Genomic DNA, 21,261 nt, shown 5'->3' with positions numbered 1-21,261 from the left:
TGCTTAGCTTTCCGAGCTTCCCTCGGGTCCTCTTAATTGTTGTGACACGTGTTCGAAACGCAGAGAGGTGCGCTCGATTTGCCACACGGAGCAGCGCGAGAGTAAAGCACGAGGGAGGGGCTAATAATCGGCTCAGTCATTTTTAATGATCGTTGAAAGCCCAGATCGTAATTGAGATTAAAATTCGATTAATTGAGCAGCCCTAGTAGAGGCGTCATCTACTAATGGGAAGGTTGGTGGTTCAATCCCTTGGCTGCTCCAGTCTAAATGCTCAATATCTTTGGGCACGATACTAAGCCTACGCTGCTCTCTGATGCATCCATCAGTGTGAATGTCAGCTGAAAAGCACTTAACCATAAAAATAACTGCTTGTGTGAAAAAGGCGAGTAGAAAAGCACTAAATAAGAACCAGTCTCTTTACATTCCCAGTGAGGAATCCCACAGTAACTCTTCCATTAAATCTTCAGAAAATTCCCACTGCTACCACAATAAAGTGAAATCTCACGGTGACCAAATATTATCACAAGAAATGTTCAACATGGCTGACTGACGTCAGCAGGTGCTGGCAGCAGCTAAACAGAGCCGGAAACATACAACGCTTTATTCTGGAATGTGATGCATCCATACATCATGCACGGATGAACAGAGTGTAAACCAGAACAGGCATACTACCATTTCAAGCAACACATATAGCAAAACCCTGCAGCTACACACAGTTCACAGAACAAGCTGATGTTCCTCCCAATCCCATAATCCTTTTGGGCTCTTCTGACAAACACAACAGCTATAATAAACAATGAAAACACAGGTAACAGCTGGATGTCTGTGTCACCGGACTACACAAAACCAAACTTGTCACAACAAAAACAGAAAAATGAGTTCAAATTTTCACTTTTCACTAGTGCTGCCAGCGTTAATCTCGTTAAAATGATCTTAACGCAATAACCGCATTAATGCGACAAATCTCCGTCAGCGAGTTAGATCGCCCGGTGCGTGGGGCTGGACAGCACATGTTAACGAGCTAACTGCGCCATCGTGTTGACGCCGTGCAGCCCCACGCACGGGGCAATCCGCACTAACTCGCTGACGGAGATTTGTCGCATTAATGCGGTTATTGCGTTAAGATCATTTTAACGAGACTAGCGCTGACAGCACTACTTTTCACATATTCTTTTCACCACTTACTCTCTACTCACTGTCAAACTCAACACTGACATCATCATTCTACTCCAATTATACTCCTGCTCGCCTTCTACAAGCCAATCAGGGTTTATTCTGTGTGCCCTGTGTGTACTGTGGTCATCATCCAATCCTCCATCTTCATCATGAGCAACATCTAGACTCTCGGGGGGAGATTCCATCCTAATAGCTTACTTATCAAATTCTGCATCTTAATAAAGCAACTTCATGTTCTTCCAAATTGTCTTGGACTACTTCGGACTATTTTCAGATTTAGCCTAAGCATTCATGGATGCCTGGATCAGCTTATAAGCCAATATGCATGAAATTTTACAGCTTTCTAGAAGCTATATTAGACAGAAAATGAGTTTGCTCAGACTCTACAGTGAATAAAGTTCTTACGTAACTAAGCACTAACATGAAAAAGGTGCAAAATAAACAAATGACACATGAACAAAATCTAAACAACAGAAGAAAGGAAAAACTAAAGTAAGGAATGACTTCACATACCTCGTTCCGAAGCCCCCTCTGGTGCCTGTTGGGGAGTCAAGGCTTTCTCCTGGCTTGGTTGGCCTGTCGCGATTCATATGCTGTAGAATGGTGCTCAGCTCAGTGATAACTGTGTTCTTGGAGTCTGGTGTGGATGGGGGGCTGCGTAGCTCAGGGGGCTGATCACCCCACAGCTTGGAGGTCCTTTGAGTAGGAGTCCTAGGAGGTTCAGAGGACGAGGGAGGAGGGAGAGGGGCCTGAGGCGGTGACCCATAAGACTCTGGTGGCTCTTCAATGAGAGCATCGTGATAAAGTGACATTCTATTAATGACAGACTTGCTCTTGGGCTTTGGTGGCACAGGGGGCCGATCCACCAGGAAGGCGTGACCGTCTGCAGTGGCATAGAGGCTCTCCAAAGCACTGTCACAGAAGCCTCCTTCTGATGACAGGGTGGAGATGCTAGAAACTGTGCTGGTGGTCTCCATGTGCTGAGGATCCCCACTACTGCGGCTGTCCACCTCTTCAATGCCTGAGTCACCTACCCCTGATTCTGGGTCAGGTGGAGGGGGATACGAGGGGGGCATATTGTTTGCCAACCTTCTGTGTTGATCAGTGACAGGTGGTGGGGCATGAGGGTGGTATGGGGGTAGAGAAGGCCCCCCATTCCGTCTCTGTTGCTGAATCATCTCTGCAATGGCACTAGCCTGGTCATCAGGAATGTCAATACTGTTTGCAAACTCCAGAGGTGGGGGGAGGGGTTCTGAGAACTCAAATTCTTCATCAATGTCAACTGAGGCCAGAGGGGGAGGAGGGATGCGAAAGGGCAGTTTTACAGGTTCGTCCATGGATTCGCCTAAAGGAATGCTCCTCCTCCTTAATGTGGGTGGCTGTGGAGTGGACAGTGTTGAAGAACTAAGAGGATCAGGCTGGTTTGGATCTTTCAGCTCAGACGGTCGGTTGCTGTCCTGCCCCTCGGCCTCTTGGTTGTTCACCTTGTTGCTTACGTCTGTGCTGGTGTGAACCATCAGTAATCCAGCTGACTTGGGCTGTGATGTGTCTGCCACATCTGCTGGTGCGCTTTTCCTCTCTTCAAGTGCCTGATGCTGCCGCTCTTCCCGTGCTCCATCAGACTCGTACTTCTGCTCTGTCATTTGTCTTTGAAGGCCACCTCGGCCAGGCCGTCCCATTGTTGCCGTAGAGATTGCAGCAAAACTCGTCTCGATTCCAGAGCGGAGTTTGGTGTCAATAAATAGAGGCTGGTTGAGGTCAGGTTTGTGACTTTGCTGAACTGGCAGGGACTGGGCTTCATGCTTGGGGGTTTGTTGAACCTGAGGATTATTTTGGGACTGATTCTGAGGATGGTTTTGTTGCTCTTTCATGGCCCGGTCACGAGCTGCAAGGGCCAGAGCTAGTGGAGAATTAGGGTCCAACGGCTTGCCAGTGACAGGATGGAGGTAGGTTCCATTGGACCTGTAGTGGCTCTTAGGAGGAGTGGCTGGGAGGCTAACAGGACTGTCCAGGTTGGGACACTGCCCTGTTCTAGTGTTTAGTGGCTCCCGAACAACTGTGGGCTCAGGAGTGTTGAAATCTGTCATATTTCCACTACCGCCACCAACAGGGCGACCGAGCTGCTTTGCCAAAGGAGGGGCTAATATCCTTTGAAGACGCTCGTCGCTGCTAAACATGCCTTCATCGATGGACTTGGACTGGCGAAGGCGAGGGGTTGGCGTGGGACCACTCAAGTCATCATCCCCGATATCTATTGACTGGAAGGCAATCGAGTTCTTTTTTGCCTCGAGCCTCTTTTCGCGGTCCCGTACTGCTCCAGCAATAGCTGCTGCAAAGGGGTTGCTTAGTGAAAGGGGGTCTTCAGGGCGTAAACCTCCACTTCCACCGACAGCAGGTGTGAGAGGCGGGTGTTCAGGGGTTGTAGGCTCAATTTCCATGCTGCTACCCTGGCTGCTCTTGCCACTGCTGCTAGTGGATGGCTCCTTTACAATGATGGTGGGAATAGGGATAGAGGAGCATGTTCTTTCTACAGGCGTAGTAGGCATGGAAACTGGGCCTGATGGACTTGTTGGCATGTGACACGTCTTCTCTGGGCTGTCTTCCACGTTAGACTGCTTTACTAACATACCCTTCCTTCGGGCTGGTTTTGCTGGCACATACAGCGTCTTATTGCCCACCTCTGAATACGGGTTCTCAGGCACTGGCGTACGCCCCCGAGTTCGTGTGCTCTCAAAGTGCTCAGAGCTCTGACGGAAATAGCCACGCCTCAACGTACCGACGTCGGTGGTCCGGCTTATGGTCGTCACTGCATTGGGCGAGTTTTGGGTAAAGCTTGGTCGTGTTGTGCCATAGCTCTTGGGTGTAGGTCCAGCAGCTGAGTTGTAGGCAGGTGGTGAAGGGGGTGAAATGGCTGGGGGAGGAGGGATGTCCTCTGAGGTGTCAGGCATAGAGAGACTGCGTGAGAACTTGAGTAGGGGAGGTGTGAGGAATCCCTGTTTCTCATCCTCCGATGTACCTTGAAGAAATAGAGCAGAAAGAATAATTATCTCAGGACCTAGGGGAGACATCCCTTTGTTTCACTTCCTGCTTGGCCTCCTAGTTCCAAAAGAAATGCCTTCTTTAGTTCTCTCTGGATTTATTTATATATGCAGGAAAGGTTCCTGAAATTTGTGAGAGGCCAGATAGATGTGAAATGTAACTGCTGTTTCGACAGTAAGTAGGAATATTCTCACCAATTGAAATGTTCAATCTGGAAATCAGGACAGAAGTTATGTAGCTGTTATTACAGAAATAAGGGCAAATGGCCTGCTACTTATCTAGGCCTTTTCCACGCTGAACACTCAAAGCACGTTTTCAGTACAAGACTCATTCACCAAGCACACAAGCACCTTTTTCTATACCTTAGCCCGCTGTCTAACGGTCGCAAAACACTAACACTCTGATGAACGCATTGGGTGCAAACCAGTATTCAATAGCTTGCATGAGTACACGCAGACTGGAGGACCCAGGAAGTGAACCACTGACCTTCCAATTAGTAGAAGACCCGCCCTACCTGCTGAGCCACAGCCACCCAGAGGAGCTGATGGCTCAAATTAGCTCAAAAATTCACATCAATTTCCTGTTTTTGCTAACATATAATACCAGAAATAAAGGTCTATGTGGGTAAAATCTATGGCTAGTCCAGTATCCAGTTTTAACTTTTACATTAAGATATAAAATTTGCACCAGAGTTTTAAGAGTCTACTCTGTAGGTACAAACCACAAAGCACCCACCGAGTAGTACCATTGAGTACCCTTGAGGATGCAGCCTCGTGACAAGTCTCTATACTGTTAACCCTTTCACGCATAGTGGTCACTAGGGTTGGGCGATTGGACGAATATATCGACTTTTTTTTAGTGCTGTCAGCATTAACGCGCCGTCATCACGACTAACGCGATTAATAATTAACCCATCTGGAGCGCAGACTGAGTCAAAATCCCTGAAATGTCTCTGCCAACGCATTTGGGGCAGTTTGTCCAGAGCTTGTTCATTCTGCGCTCCAGATGGGTCGAGCGCATTGAAAATTTTAATCGCCTTAATCGCGATGAGTGCTTTAACGCTGCGTTAATGCTGACAGCCCTAATTTTTATAATTTATAAAATTATAAAAACAATAAAAAAATTTAAAATTATAATAAAAAATAATAATTTTTAAATTAGTTTGTCCATGTTAGGACTTCTTCTGTGTTGTAAATGTGCAAATCAGTCTGTGCATGATTACATTGCTCTGCCCATCAAAAAGTCTGAGCATGCGCAAATATATCATAAACATCGTCGATTATTGGACTGACAATTGTCAGTTGGAAAATTTTTACATATCGCCCAACCCTAGTGGTCACTACAGTGGGTGGATATTCAAAGGCTGTTTTCTTGTAATTGTTACAGTATTGATGGTATACTTGCACATAAACCACTACATTGGACACTGATGTGCTGCTCCATGCACATCAGTTGTCCACCTTAGTGGAAAAGTACATGTTTAAAAAAATGAAGTTCAAAATTACGTTTTCATTCCTAAAGATGAATAAAAAAATCCTGTTTGAGGTTGTCATAATTCATGCATGAAAGGGTTAAAGGGACAATAAGGTCCTTAATTTTCAGAGAGTGTAGAGAAGAGTATGGCTATGCAGTTTGCAGATAGAGCCCTGAATGGATTACTGTGCAAAAAGAAGATAAAGAAGATAACTTCGTGGTAATTCTGATGGCACTGCAAGTCAAAAAACCTGAAACCAACATTAGCATGTATGACATCCCTCTAGTTCGGGAGTGAGAATGAGGTTTGAGCACATGCTTAATGACCTCCAATATTATCGCCTGAAAGCACACTTTGCTGACTGGCTCACTCTAATTTATCTATAATTAGCTTTAATATTGCTAGACCACAAAGAGCAAGTCCTCAGAGCATTAATAAAATATTATGATAAGCTAAAAGCACAGGTTACTGGACACTCACACACACACCTACACATATTTTTTACTGTATATACATCATACCTATGGACTTTTGCTTTTTCATAGTGCCCTTCTCAGGTATCCCCAGGAAGGCTCCTGGCACAGTGGGTGGCACCACAGCTACTCCTTGGCGGTCATGATACAAGGACTGAAAAGTCAATTGTAAATTATTAATATAACTAGGAATATATAATTGTTTCATTAGATCTCTAAATAACAATAACAGCATTTGCTTACAGGAATTCACACATTAGGATACATAACATATCGGCCAGGTCCAGGCATCACCTGCCACTGGCTGTGTTGACTGATACTTGCAAATAGGAGGACAAGTTTTCTGTTTTGACACTAGCTACTGGTTTCAGGTGTTTTAAATAAAGCAAACTTTCAGAAACGGGAAGATGTTATCTTTCAAATGAATTCTCTTACATGCACTTTAAGATCAGCTCTACTTTTATACTATTTTCATTACACGTAAACTTAACCCTAACCTTAAATTGGCTGCTAAACATCAGCATTAGCCCTGAAGCTTTCCACTACATATTTTAAAAAACAGGAGCTCTAAAAGGACAAACGGTTTTCCATCATGGCATCCAGTCTGGGGAAGCAGCACAGGGTACAGCCACACAACCTGATACTGAACAATCTAATTTACGGTAACAGCGATCTGAAACAATGATCACCATAAAGTGAGTTCGCTTATGCTTACATTCATATCAGTTGGCGTAACCAAGCAGCGACTGGATGGGCGTGGTTTAATTGTGGCTATCTTCATGTCAACAGGTGATGTCTTCTGGGCATGGGTCATCTCTTCTACTTTGTCTGCAAAGCAAACCAAGTCATAATATGTCAGCACTGAAAAACGTGACAAGGGGCAGGAGTGAACTTGCAAAGCCTTAGTTTCAAATCTGATGGGTCAAATGCAAGCTACTCATTCAGTCATTTACAGTGACCCTTCATTGTGTTTCCACACCGAATTGTGAATGGAACTGAAACCAAAAACAGTTGAAACTCTTTTTTTTGTGGGTGTGGGGGTATGAGGGAGGAGGAGCAAGGGGAAGGGGTGAGAGGGCAACTTTGATGAAATGCGCCTGGCATGTCCAGCCTTGGAAGCCGTGCAAGCTCTTTCCAAACAGCCGACTCAGCAGCATCATCCAGCTCTCAGGGTCGTTCCCTCGTTAAATGTAAAATGAGCAATGGATGTGAAAGCCTGCCAAGCTTGCCATTACCTTTCTCTGTGTTTTTATTGTTTTTTTATCTTATTTTTTTACTCTGCCTGCAACACGAGAAAGCTATCAATGGCAAATTTGGCAAACCTGAACTTCCCTCTGGTGTGTGATGATGCCATCAAATAGATTCCAGCTAAAGGGTTTTGCTCAGAGAAGCTACATGCTAGCCCTGATCTCTCCTCTTACTGTGTCACCTGCCTACAACTGTCTAGGATGTACAAAGCTTCCATGCATCAGGGGAGTGATTACTTAGAGTGACTTGGAAAACAATCCTCTTCTTCTGCGCATCTATACACAGAGGAGAGGAAAGGGGAGGAAAGGAGCATCAATGACCTTAACTACGGTTAGAGGTAAAAACCACACAAACACACAGAAATAGCAGAAAGACGCACATTCCTTTTCACTCTCTCTCTGATCTGTCTCCCAGTTGGATCGCAGCTACAACCTATCAAACAACATGCAACACGGTTGCCCTGGAAACCTATGTGTGAGTGAAACATTTCCTAGAATAAACCTCCTCCTCCTCACACGAACACACACACTAACACACACAAGTAGCTTACAGAAAAATGCACACATGAAGAAGAGAAACATGAAACTTTAAAGGTCAGGTATAGTGAAAAAACACTGACTCACACTCATACTCATTTGTAATTCCTCATTAAGGCTCTGCCACTATGTATATTTTTGTGTTTAAAGCGTAAAAAGATTCTAGAAAGTAAACAGTGTATGCTTACTGCTGATAGTGTTGCAAATTAGGTTTGTGGGTCTGCTTGCAAAGAAGCACTGTGAGGTGACATGCCCCTTTAATCAAAAGCAAATCCTGGGAATGCTCAGCAAGAAGAATCTATAGCCTGTGATTACTACGACATTTAACCATGCACTAACAACATTTAGAAGACAGAAACAGCTGCAATCAAAACACTTTGTAAATCATGCAAATGCACTATGGGCGTAGCTCCATTTGGTTTAATTCGGTCGAAATGGAGCGAGTCAGAAAAGGAATCACTAAATACAACAGTGTTAGTTAATCACAGTGGGGTGGACTGTGTGGGAAATACGGGACAGAAATCAATCACTGGAGATACTAGATCAGACTGAAAGCATGCCCGCTGTAACTTACCACCTTTCTTTTTCCTTAGAGTGGCTTAAAGGATGACAAAAAAAGAGTCTTCAGAGCATATACACAGACTCAACGCTTTTCCCCGGAGACATGAAAAGCTGCCCTCGTCCCAAAGCCCTGTGATGAGGGCGGCTCATGAAAGATGTGAGAACTTCTTATTTTGGTCGTTTGATTAACAATAATAAGCACAATTCAAGGATCCTGTTCAGTACTATTAACTAAATGCTACTCAGTCGTCTTTCTCTAATATCTTCTGAATGTCTTTTCTGGCAGCGGTCCCCACCCGCCGGGCCTCGGACTGGAACCGTGAGTCCGTTTGGTGCCGGGCTGCGAGAGTTGAGGCTCGAGTGTGAAATTGATGGTTTTCAGGGTTTTTATCGTTAACTGGGTTTCCCTGGGTCTTTTCTCGTGTTGTAGTCGTGTGTCTTATTTTGAAAGAAATATTTACGTGTTACCATAGCAACCAGAGAGCATAAAGGGGCAGAGAGGAGGATGTTACTCTCAGTGTTGTTGGTGCATTTCAGGAGGACGCTGCTAATAAAGTTACACAATTACACAGTGAATTCACGTTTATTGTTATATTTTCAAAATACCACAGTTTTTGTCTTGCTCGTATCATTTTATTTTGTTGTATTTATCCGCGACACCTTAAAGATATTATCTGACATTTAAACCGGTCTGTGGCGCAAAAAGGTTGGGGACCGCTGTATCAGGTCACAGTTCCTTTTCCAAATGTCTGACCCAGTTCTGTGCTCCAAATTTAAGCTAATTCCCACAAAAGATATAGTGATATAGTCACATGGCCAACTGACATTCTTCCTCCTAACGTCATGAAAGAGGTTTTGCCTGTCATCTCCCCCAGCTTCTCTCTGTCATAAATAATTCTCCTTCATCAGGCTGCATTCCAGATTACTTTAAAGCAGCCAGTGTGTTCTCTCCGCTTAAAAAACAAACAAACCCTAATCAGCTCCTAAATCTTAATCTAGAATTTGGCTCAGGTTTTTAAGGTAAACATGGGAGGCATAGCATTGGGATAGCATGCTTTTTCGGGATGTGGGCCCAAGCTCGTTTAAAACAGTCTGAGATAAAGAAGAAAACTCTCCTATCATCTGGCCAAGAGAAACTGAAATTATTATTAGGAAATTATGGAAACAACTTCCTGGATATGATGACATGATGGTGTGATCATATTCAGTTTAAATGCAGTCAACTATATATATGTATATATAGTTTTTTTATTTGCATGTGGTAGCCAATCAGAAGAGTGTTTGGTGAGTGGGCGGTGGGAGCGGAAAAACGACTTCATTAAGAATAAATAAACTGATGCAACCCAGCATCACAGCAAAACGTGTATTCCACAGTGTCCATTTCACACTGTGCCTCTCCAAAATGTGAAATGGACACTCATGCATGCACACATGCAAATGCATTATACATTTGAAGTCAAGAAGTCAGCAGTGAGTAAAAAATGTATGAAGTAGATTCTAAGGTTCGTAATTGGCTGAAACGATGAAGCTAGGCAGCTAATGTGTATTTACATTAGTGCTGTCAGCGTTAATCTCATTAAAAAGACGTTAACGCCATAACTGCATTAACGAGGCAAATCTCTGTTAACGAGTTACTGTAGATCGCCCTGTGCGTGGGGCTGCATGGCGTCAGCGCGGTCCAGCCCCACGTCCAGCCCCACGTCCAGCCCCACGTGAGGGGCGATCCGCGGTAACTTGCTAACGGAGATTTGCTGCGTTAATGCAGTTATGGCGTTAACGCCTTTTTAACCAGATTAACGCTGACAGCACAAATTTATATGTAAATGTGTTAGTTATGCCTGTTTAAACACAAATAAAATATCCCCCCGTGCTGTTACTGCAGCTTAGAGCAACTTCTGCACGGACACAGTGGACATGTGTGTCTACTGCACATTTTGCTGTGATATCTGTCTGATGAGCTGCACATAGACCAAGTGTAAGACAAATAACAATTATTTTGGACCATGTGCGATGCTGCTTTAGTCCAAAGATTAAAAAAAAGGTTAAAAGTTCTAACAGGTCTCCTTTAACATGTGTCTGCCTAACAAGTCAAAGTGGAACAAGTTTGGGTTTGCCAGCAGATCAGTTTGAATCGAGCAGCTAGCAGCAACCACAGCAAGCTTTAAAAAACCACATGCAACAAACTGCATGTATCCACGTCCTCTGCAAGCAAACCACCTCAGACTATAATAAGAAGGGTTACAACTTTAACATCAGGTAAAAATCAAACATCAAAAAACCTTTCTTCACCTGGGAATAAATAATGTCTAGGTAATTTACACGACAAAGGTAGGACATTTATGCGTGTGGGTACTCATAAATTGATTGTTTGTCCTCTTCTAATGCTCCTTTCACATTTCATGGCTGCCCTCCTTTCAGGCCTGTGTCTCCTTTGAACGCATCATCTCAGAAACTCTAACTCTGCTGTTTGTCATGAGGCGTCAGGACAACACAAAACACCTCTAAAATGTACATCGTACTAGTGCTGGGCGATATGGAAAAATATTTATCACGATATGAATTATTATATCACGATAACGATATATATCACGATATACCACCTGACCTGTGGTCATCTGGAAAGTACGCAGTCTGTAAACAGCGAGCGCAGAGGTCTTTGTTAATGACATGGATGGTTACGCTCATGTAGGGCAGCGTATCTCTGCTCGTCCATATGTCAGTCGTCAAGGCATAATGCACGACACTCCAAACATCCTTCTCTACTTTGGCCCGGCACGCGTCATATAAGCGAGGCAACTCGACTTTACTGAAGTGCTTACGACCGGGCATAACGTACCTCGGATCAAGGACTTTGACGAGGTTACGAAAGCTGTCCTTCTCAGCTACATAAACAGGGGCCATGCCTTTATAAATGTAACGCGAGACGGCTCCTGCGATTTGTTTATGGCGCTGGGACGTTTTCTCATACGGCGTGTCTTGTGCGAAAGACTGCTGTATCTTCAGCTGGTATAGTTTTTCTTTTCCCAACTTGCTCCCATTGTTCCACAACTTGGTTTAGATCGGATTTTCTGGATTCTTGAGTATTCTTTTTCGTGGACCTTCTGTAGGTGATAGAAGAGATTTGTTGTGTTGCCATTGAGTGCAGGAATAATTTTATAGCATAGCTTGCAAATGGGCGTCTTCTGCTTTGTGTTGGTGCTGTTGAACTCAAAATGTAACCAAATCACAGACGTACCCCCTCTTTTCGGTAAAATTGCTTATTCTTGGGCTGCTTGTGTAGCTGTGTCTGCCTGTTGCATGTCCAGGCATGAAACTGCAACCTGTCGCTCGTCCATCGTTTTGAGTTAGCGTAAAGCATGTCGCAAATCCGGGTGCACGTAAAGCAGCAACATGTTGCAAAACCACAAGACAGAGTTTCTTTGTGAAAAATATAATTTTTTATACTTTATTTTCTCTTGCATAAAGTTAAGAGTATGTATAGTGAGAAGACAACACTAATATATTTGCCACAGGCTATTTAACCCTTTAAGATCTACCATAGAGCCAAGTCTGCCAGAACTTATCTTTATATTTTTACATGCTGTAGTGCCATTTGTGGGGGCATTTCAAGTTGCTATACATCAATACAACCGTTATAGCCCAAATTTTAATAATATGTATGCATTAAGTCCATAGTAACTACATAAATTGCAAAAAAGTCCAAAAAAATTGAAAATTGTTTTTGTTTTTTTGTTTTTTACATTACTTATTTTGAGTGTCTTCATAGTTTTATTTTTGAGATACACTAATTTTTATATACTGCAGGAAAAATGAAAATAGATATTATAATGCAAATTTCCGTGAAAATGACGTCACTTCCGGTTCTGGCCAGGTAATGGCGGACATGCGGTAGTTCGCGCTGATGTCTATTCCAACGTAGGAAGTGTTATGAACAACTGATCAGATCGGCAAAGTGTGTTTCTGGAATATTATGTTTTAGTTGCTGCAAGTGCTTTTTATGCAATTTTTGCAAAGCCATATGTGGAAGGAAACCGTGACCTAGGACAAGCTGATGGCATAAGATGTAAGTACAACTCCTCCGGTTTCATATGCAAAAAAAATTATTGCGTTAGCTTACGTGGTTCCAGTTTTACAGGGATTTAAAAATAGTTACGCAAAACGGAGCGTGCCCGCTCTGACCGGCTTTAAAGGGTTAATGATATATTTTATGTAATCATTTATAAAAATTAGGTTAGAAACGATAGAAAGGCACAATGGACACTATTCTATTGTCCACATAATATATATCGTCATATCGCCCAGCACTACATCGTACACACGGACAAACAGAAAGACGAAGACGATACAGTCACACTAATGCTCTTTTTACTCGTTTGCTCTTTGCAGCAGAAGCAACAACTCATGAGTGTGGATGAGTGTGGGCATCCAGAAGCAAGAGCACTTCATGCAAAGGAGGAGAGGAGATGAGGGAGGAAAAGCCTTTTTCTTCTATTTTCTTCTTTAAGACAAACTAAAGTGACCAGATGATGGAAACGCATATTGCATTAGTCTGAACAAAAGCCTCAATCAGCCACTGTGAGCAAATGAATATGCAGTTGGGCATAATGGATGGCAAAAGGTTATACAGCATTATCTGCTTACCTTTATCCACTATTGAGAGATTAACCAACCATGAGAAAGAGGTACAAAAAAGATCTTCTGTGAGACACTTGCTCCCATTTGCCATTGTGAGTAACCAAAGTCAAAACTGCAGCTCTTACCGAGTTCCTCGAGTTCAGACGTCATCGACTTTGAGCGCATTGACAGGGCTGTGGTGGGGGCTCTCTTTGGAGGTGGAGGAGCTGAGCAGAGAGAAACAGACATGTGACCAAAAGCAGGCAGGTCATCTGCAGTGATCTGGAGGCGTCACACCTTTTCAGGTAAATCTTTAATCGATCAGTCGAGCGATGGGGAAAAAATATTTCACTGAGGGAAAAGGATCAAATTAGAAATATTTTCTGATGATAAGAAAATATAATAGAGTATCAGAACAACACAGAGACAAAAGCAATATTCTGATCAGAGATTTTTGACAAACATTTAAAGGTTTGCTTATTTCCATGTGTAGATTTTGTCTAGTTTGTATTAAAACCACCTGGTCTGACCTCTCGTGTTTGCTGTTTGTATCCTAAGCACAGAGTTGGTCCGGTTTGTCATGGTCTTTGAGGGGTATTATTACACAGTCCTTCTTTTCCCCCCAACCAGTTTCAGTAGATGACCTCCCTGATAATGGCTTTGTTGGAGGTCTCTTCCTGTTGACCTCTAGCTGACCTCTGTTGGTCTCTAGCACTGTGACCTCACATCAAGGAGATCCTGCTTGGAGTTTTCATGTTTTCACCATGTCTCTCCAGCTTCCTCTCACAGTCCAAACACATTAGTTAACTGGTGATTATAAATTTATAGTAGGTATGAATCTGAGCATGACCGGTCTGTCTCTATACAGGGAGTGCAGAATTATTAGGCAAGTTGTATTTTTGAGGAATAATTTTATTATTGAACAACAACCATGTTCTCAATGAACCCAAAAAACTCATTAATATCAAAGCTGAATGTTTCTGGAAGTAGTTTTTAGTTTGTTTTCAGTTTTAGCTATTTTAGGGGGATATCTGTGTGTGCAGGTGACTATTACTGTGCATAATTATTAGGCAACTTAACAAAAAACAAATATATACCCATTTCAATTATTTATTTTTACCAGTGAAACCAATATAACCTCTCCACATTCACAAATATACATTTCTGACATTCAAAAACAAAACAAAAACAAATCAGCGACCAATATAGCCACCTTTCTTTGCAAGGACACTCAAAAGCCTGCCATCCATGGATTCTGTCAGTGTTTTGATCTGTTCACCATCAACATTGCGTGCAGCAGCAACCACAGCCTCCCAGACACTGTTCAGAGAGGTGTACTGTTTTCCCTCCTTGTAAATCTCACATTTGATGATGGACCACAGGTTCTCAATGGGGTTCAGATCAGGTGAACAAGGAGGCCATGTCATTAGTTTTTCTTCTTTTATACCCTTTCTTGCCAGCCACGCTGTGGAGTACTTGGACGCGTGTGATGGAGCATTGTCCTGCATGAAAATCATGTTTTTCTTGAAGGATGCAGACTTCTTCCTGTACCACTGCTTGAAGAAGGTGTCTTCCAGAAACTGGCAGTAGGACTGGGAGTTGAGCTTGACTCCATCCTCAACCCGAAAAGGCCCCACAAGCTCATCTTTGATGATACCAGCCCAAACCAGTACTCCACCTCCACCTTGCTGGCGTCTGAGTCGGACTGGAGCTCTCTGCCCTTTACCAATCCAGCCACGGGCCCATCCATCTGGCCCATCAAGACTCACTCTCATGTCATCAGTCCATAAAACCTTAGAAAAATCAGTCTTGAGATATTTCTTGGCCCAGTCTTGACGTTTCAGCTTGTGTGTCTTGTTCAGTGGTGGTCGTCTTTCAGCCTTTCTTACCTTGGCCATGTCTCTGAGTATTGCACACCTTGTGCTTTTGGGCACTCCAGTGATGTTGCAGCTCTGAAATATGGCCAAACTGGTGGCAAGTGGCATCTTGGCAGCTGCACGCTTGACTTTTCTCAGTTCATGGGCAGTTATTTTGCGCCTTGGTTTTTCCACACGCTTCTTGCGACCCTGTTGACTATTTTGAATGAAACGCTTGATTGTTCGATGATCACGCTTCAGAAGCTTTGCAATTTTGAGACTGCTGCATCCCTCTGCAAGATATCTCACTATTTTTGACTTTTCTGAGCCTGTCAAGTCCTTCTTTTGACCCATTTTGCCAAAGGAAAGACGTTGCCTAATAATTATGCACACCTGATATAGGGTGTTGATGTCATTAGACCACACCCCTTCTCATTACAGAGATGCACATCACCTAATATGCTTAATTGGTAGTAGGCTTTCGAGCCTATACAGCTTGGAGTAAGACAACATGCATGAAGAGGATGATGTGGACAAAATACTCATTTGCCTAATAATTCTGCACTCCCTGTATGTGTGTACCCTGCCTCATGCCCTGTGACAGCTGGGATAGGCTCCAGCTCCTCCTGGGACCCTGAATTGGAAAAGTGGGAGCAAATGGATGGATGTTTGGATATTAAAGAGGATTTGCTTTACAACACAGTGTGCGCTGAGATTTCTTCTAGCTATACAGATAATAGTGAACTAAATCATCAGTCAGTGTGTCACTTTAATATTTTAATACAGGAGGTACATCTGTGATCAGGTTCACACAGCACTGTACTACAGCAGGCTGTATGCTACAGCTGTGCTCTGCTGCTCCTCAGCTGAAGCACCTCATGACGATTATATTCTCGAATCCATGTCTAAACACGACTGGCAGCCATTTTCAGTCTCATCTTGGAGCTGCTGTACCTTTTTTGCGTGCTGTGTCCTCGGGGTCCAGATTCCGGCTCACTGTCACCACCTTAATCAGGAGCCGGTTGCCTCCCTGGCGGATCATGTTGACCACCTGTCGATGGCCCACCTTCACCACATTCTCCTGGTTCACCTGCCACAAACAAACCAAAAGTTTTCTTATCCTGCATCTTTGCTTATGCTATTAACTGCGTATTTATGAACAGCACAAACATGTAGACACTGGACCGACACCTCAGCTTTGTGTGGGAGAAAACTGCTGCTCGTTTAAATCTGAAGATGCAAAATTCAATACAAAAGAAACTGTGAGAAGTGCAAGTATGGCTTCACAGTGCAAACCATCATTTTCTACTGGAAACCAACCAGACTGGTAAACTGTCTCTCCAGCCACCACATCCACTGGTTTGATTTAAAACATTACTAAAATGTATTTTTATTGAACACACTGTGTAGACATATTTCAGGCAATTAAAGCGAGTGAGTCTCTGTGCTCAACTGTGCCATGAACCAGTTTGAGTCAGATGTTCTGTCTAAGGACATAAATGTATAAATGAAGATGTACAAAGTTCAGTGACTGACCAGCACTGATCTTCTCTACAGCTGTGGCCAAAAATAATTTATTTATTTGCCATTAAAAGATTTTGAAACATATTAAATCCTTGTAATTCTTCTTCACAATATCATAGAAACGTGTATATAATGTTCTAAATTAAAACCTGCAAAGTGCATGAAAAACAAACTTGTGCCGTTGTCAAAACCTCTGGCCATGACTGTTGAAAGACCGGCTGGTGTGAACCATTCCTCGATCACAAAAACTTTCATAGAATTATAAAAGCAGCTTCGAGACGCATGGAGCTGAAAAATATTGTGTTAGTCCGCAAACCGAGAAGCTGTCTAAATGAAGGAAATTTAGGACTGTTGCTACGTTGCTTTAGGATTTGGAATCTGCAAAGATCACATAATTACAAAAACCACCCAAACACCTTTGGAACAAAATTCTGTTGAAAGCAAAATATTGAGCTTTGTGGATAAACGCTTGTCATGAGAAAACAAGATACAAATCCTGGTAATTACCCAGGGTTCACCCATGGGCTGCATACAATTCTGTTTACACTTAGCCTTAATCAAAGTGTCTTGATGCATGCTCAATCATCCAGGTAAGTAAATCCCAAAAGGTTGATTCTGTTCATCTGGACGTAGCTCGTCCAAAACCTCCAAAAAGTTTACATTTTGTCTCGGTGACTTTTGTCACAGATAATTTCCCCAAAAGTCTCGGTGATGATCAAGATGTTTTTGACATCTTGCCAATTTTTGCCAAAATCTCTTTCTTATTGCTGAATCATGAAAACTGACCTTAATGAATTAAATAATCATTCTGTATCCACAGGGGTTATTTTTAATGCATATTAAAGCTAGTTGGATGATCTGAAACATTCAGGAAAGGACAAATACTTTATTTCACAGCAACGTACAGGCCAGAGTTGTACAATCTCCTTCTACATAACAGCGACAGACAAGAGAACAGACTTTTTACACCTCTGTACGTCCAAATAAAAGACAATGAAACCAGGAAATTGATTAACAATTTTCAAAATAAGCAGCTGAAGGAATCAACAAAAGCTTCATAGCTGCAATATTCATAAAGGAGCCTGGCTGCTGCCCTCGCGTATGTTTCTCCATGTATACGTCATAAACATCAGCTCATATAATAATGCATCTAACACACTGAACACCCCCCACTCATTGCTTTTGACTATGCAAATAAACACACACACACCATTTTAAACTTTCCTTTTCATACCCTAGTAGATGCTTTTTAATTTTTAACATGACAAAATGGCTCAAGGACACGGTGAGAAATCTGAAGCTTCAATTAAAAACAAACAATTTGGACTTTTTGTTCTTGGAGGAAAGCTGTGATGTCTGTGACACAGCTGTGATGGTGGCTGTACAAAAAAGTTGGACTTTTAAAGTGCATTGTATTATTATACCAAAACCGCTAACTCCATCAGGGCAAGAGTACTGAATCACAGTTTGTTGCAATTTGTTATCGAGCACTTTAAGTCTGTATCAGTGCTGGATTTTCATTCTTCTCTTAACCCTGGAGAACCCATGGGGTCAAATTTGACCCCATGGTTTATATGTTTTATATGTTTATAGCTTTATATGTTAGTAAACATTCCCAGTGATGGATTTTGACCTTTATATTTCCACCTAAGACACAGAGCCATGGGGCAGCATGGCGGTGGGGTTGTTATCTGTTTCTCTGTGTTAGCACTGTGCCAGGGTGTTCCCCAGCTCTTGCCCTATGGTAGCTGGAGTAGGTGATCCTGATAAGGTTAAGTGGAAGAGAATAATTGGATAGTGAACCTGACTTTTATGCACTTGTTCAAGCACAAAACCGACTAGATTTCTCTCACTGAACATTAAACTATAAGCAAAAGCAGCAATAGTAACTCTGTACTATTTTAAAAGTGTTCAAAACTTTGTAAAATTTGTAAAATATGCAAATATATCTTGTCTGATTTTGAAATGTTGATTAAATAGTGATAAGTTATGTTAGCATTTTTACACTACCTATTTCACTGTATCATTATAAAATCACACTAATGCTACTTTGATGTATACCTAACAACTAAACACAATCATATCACAAACACCCCAAGATGTCAACTGAGCCTCCAAACTCCTCAGATCATCACATCTATATCTGTTCTTCTGTGGATGGACTCCAACTCCACTGCCTTGAATTGTAGGTGCTAACGGGGCCCCTGTTCTGCTCCGTGACTTCATTGAGCTCAGCATAGCTGCAGCAGGTCTTCACCTGGTCACCCTCCGGCTGGCTCTGGAGCACCAGAGAAGAACAGGGATTCTGTCGAGTGACTCATTTGCCTCATGTTTGTACAAAATTAAACACTATATCATAGCAAGCAAGCAAGCTAAGGTTAGCCAGCTAATTGCTATGTTGGCATCAAGCAATTTGTCTCTGTTAGCAGGTAAGCTAATAAGAAAGTCAGTTTTATTTAACTGGTCAAACTGGAATCCAGCTCTAGGTCAAAAACCCAACCAGAATTAGCGGTCATGAAAGCATTTTCATTTGGTTTTCTAGATAAAATCTAAAGTCTTTGCTCTAGCTATGGGAGATGTCTTCTTCCATCTTCTTTTCCTAATTCTCCTCCACAAGTGTGCTTTTCCACCACAGCTCCACCTCGCCTTGCACTTCTACTATGGCAGCTACTTCCCCTCTTACACCTGTGCCTCCTCCTTTATCTGCACAGTGAGAGGGCTGAGACTGCAGCTAGGAAGGCTATGCTCTGGGAAGGCTGATGGCCCAGATGGTGTGTCTGCAAGGCTGCTTAAAGATGGTGCTACCCAACTGTGTCAACCTCTAAGTCTATCAGAATCAGAATCAGAACACTTTATTAATCCAGAAGGAAATTATAGGTTACAGCAGGCAGCACGCTACGGCGCATGCGCACTTACAAAGGAACCTTCTGACCAAACTTTACACAAACATCACATTGGGAAGACATGTCAGAGAGGTAGGCTGATATGAAAAACAACGAAAATACACAACATGAGGTGAGAGGAGGAGAAAAAAACTCCAAAAAAAGCATCGAAGGCGTTTGAAAAGGGAGGGGGATGAGTGTGTATCAGTGTATGTGTATGCGTATGCGTGTCCTGAGTTAGCTGATAGAGTGTCCTTCGCCCTGCCAGGCTAAGTAAACAGTCTTCCAGCCAACCCAGGTGGCCTTGCGTAGGATAGGAAGGTACAGTCTAAACACAGTCTGTTATCAGGGTGAGAATTTGTTATGTTCAGCTCCAGCCTTGAGACCACAGCTGGCGCCGAAATGGTAGCCGCATGAAATGATGGTGGTTTTTACTTTAGTGCGAACAACTCATGTAAATTTCAAAGCCGTTCTAGCAGTCCGACACTGGTCACTCAATCTCCCGTTGGACAGCCGCGAGCTTCTCCAAGATGTTATCAATCTTGCGCTCAAAGAGCAAATTCTGAGAACTCACGAACGCTGTGAGCTTCTCCAAGATGTTATTCAATTTTCGCTCAGAGGTCTTAGTCTGAGTGTTCACGGCAGCCTCAAGCTTCTCCAAGATCTTATCCGTGCTGCACTCAATGAGCCCATTTTGAGAACTCACGACTTGTCCCATCGTTTCAATCCCAGCGGGCAGCCTTGTGGGGTTTTGAACAGCTGATTCTGCTTTCTTTAATCTTCGATAAGTCAGGGCCAAGCCAGCTCCGATCAGCAAGAACCCTGTTATCATGGTTCCGAAAAGGTAGATATCTTCAATGTCCTCGATCGACAGTCCCGCCAGGCACACGACCCTCCAGTTATGCCACCCGTCCATTGTGTATCCAGCAGGGAACGTCCTTCCAGGACACTCAGGCTCACCCGAGCCCAGGCTTCTCGTTGAGAAGAGGGTGTCAATTGCATTCAGGGACCAGTTGATCAAATCCATAGTTCCTCTTTTAGGTTTTAGAGAACAGACTGTGAGAGAGTGTACCAGGGCAAGAGTAGAAAATAGATGAGACTAGACAAGGACACAGAAGCTAAGCAGGGAAGGGAGAGGAGAAAAGTGCGACCGCCTTTGTCGAGAGCCAAAGCGACGAAAGCCCTACAACTGGGGCAGGTGCCGACATTGTGGAAAACATCCCGTACTGTGCCGGTACCAAAAATAAAGCGTCCACCCGAACTGAACGACTATAGACCCGTGGCCTCACACCGCATATCATGAAAAACTTGGCTGATTCTTCACCGACTGAGACTTGAGATCAAAGACAAACTTCCTCTGCAGTTTGCATGCAAACAGAGCCCGAGCTCATCTGGAGCAATCTGGCGCTCATGTGAGAGTTATGTTCTTTGATTTTTCAAGTCCTTTCAATACCATCCAACCAAAAAGAGAAGGTCACAGAGATGCGAGTAGATTCCTTCTCTGTTTTCTGGATTACAGACTACCTAAGAGAAAGGCCACAGTTTGTCAGTTTGGGTAACTGTGTCTCTGGGACATGAATGAGCAGCATGGGGGCTTGACGAGGGACTGTCCTGGGTGTTCCTTTTCACATTGTTTACAGCAGACTTCAAATACAACTCAAATACAAATACAAGTCCTACCAAATCCAGAAATACTTGGCTGACCCTGCCATTGTGGCGTGCATCAGAAATGGACAGGAATCTGAATATAGGGATCTTGTAAAAGCCTTCAGCGACTGGAGTCACAAAACCAACCTCATATTGAACACCTCTAAGACAAAGGAAATGATATTTGATGATCGTTGCCTCCTTTTGTTAAGGAAACAAAGATCTCTTGAC

The 21,261-nt window shown here is 43.1% G+C and overlaps 1 protein-coding gene across 4 annotated transcripts in view; it reads right to left on the bottom strand.

Annotated features, from left to right (window-relative positions):
• Positions 1-21,261, bottom strand: part of shank2b (SH3 and multiple ankyrin repeat domains 2b) — a 299,877-nt gene that overhangs the window by 15,463 nt on the left and 263,153 nt on the right. For 2 of the 4 annotated variants that reach the window (XM_084920616.1, XM_084920850.1), the window contains 7 exons: positions 15,932-16,067; positions 13,268-13,348; positions 8,521-8,544; positions 7,647-7,685; positions 6,878-6,990; positions 6,211-6,316; positions 1,690-4,192 (listed from right to left, as the gene is read on the bottom strand). In XM_084920616.1, coding sequence (XP_084776742.1) covers positions 1,690-4,192; positions 6,211-6,316; positions 6,878-6,990; positions 7,647-7,685; positions 8,521-8,544; positions 13,268-13,348; positions 15,932-16,067 — 3,002 coding nt within the window. The remainder of the gene's footprint in view (positions 1-1,689; positions 4,193-6,210; positions 6,317-6,877; positions 6,991-7,646; positions 7,686-8,520; positions 8,545-13,267; positions 13,349-15,931; positions 16,068-21,261) is intronic. The other 2 variants (XM_084920699.1, XM_084920777.1) reach the window with 2 other exon arrangements.

The sequence above is a fragment of the Perissodus microlepis genome, chromosome 1 (assembly GCF_051167445.1).
Source record: "Perissodus microlepis isolate ML-2025 ecotype Zambia chromosome 1, ASM5116744v1, whole genome shotgun sequence".
NCBI classification, from domain to species: Eukaryota; Metazoa; Chordata; class Actinopteri; order Cichliformes; family Cichlidae; genus Perissodus; species Perissodus microlepis.
The sequence above is the reverse complement of the archived record's forward strand: the minus strand, read 5'-3'. Positions and strand labels throughout refer to the sequence as shown.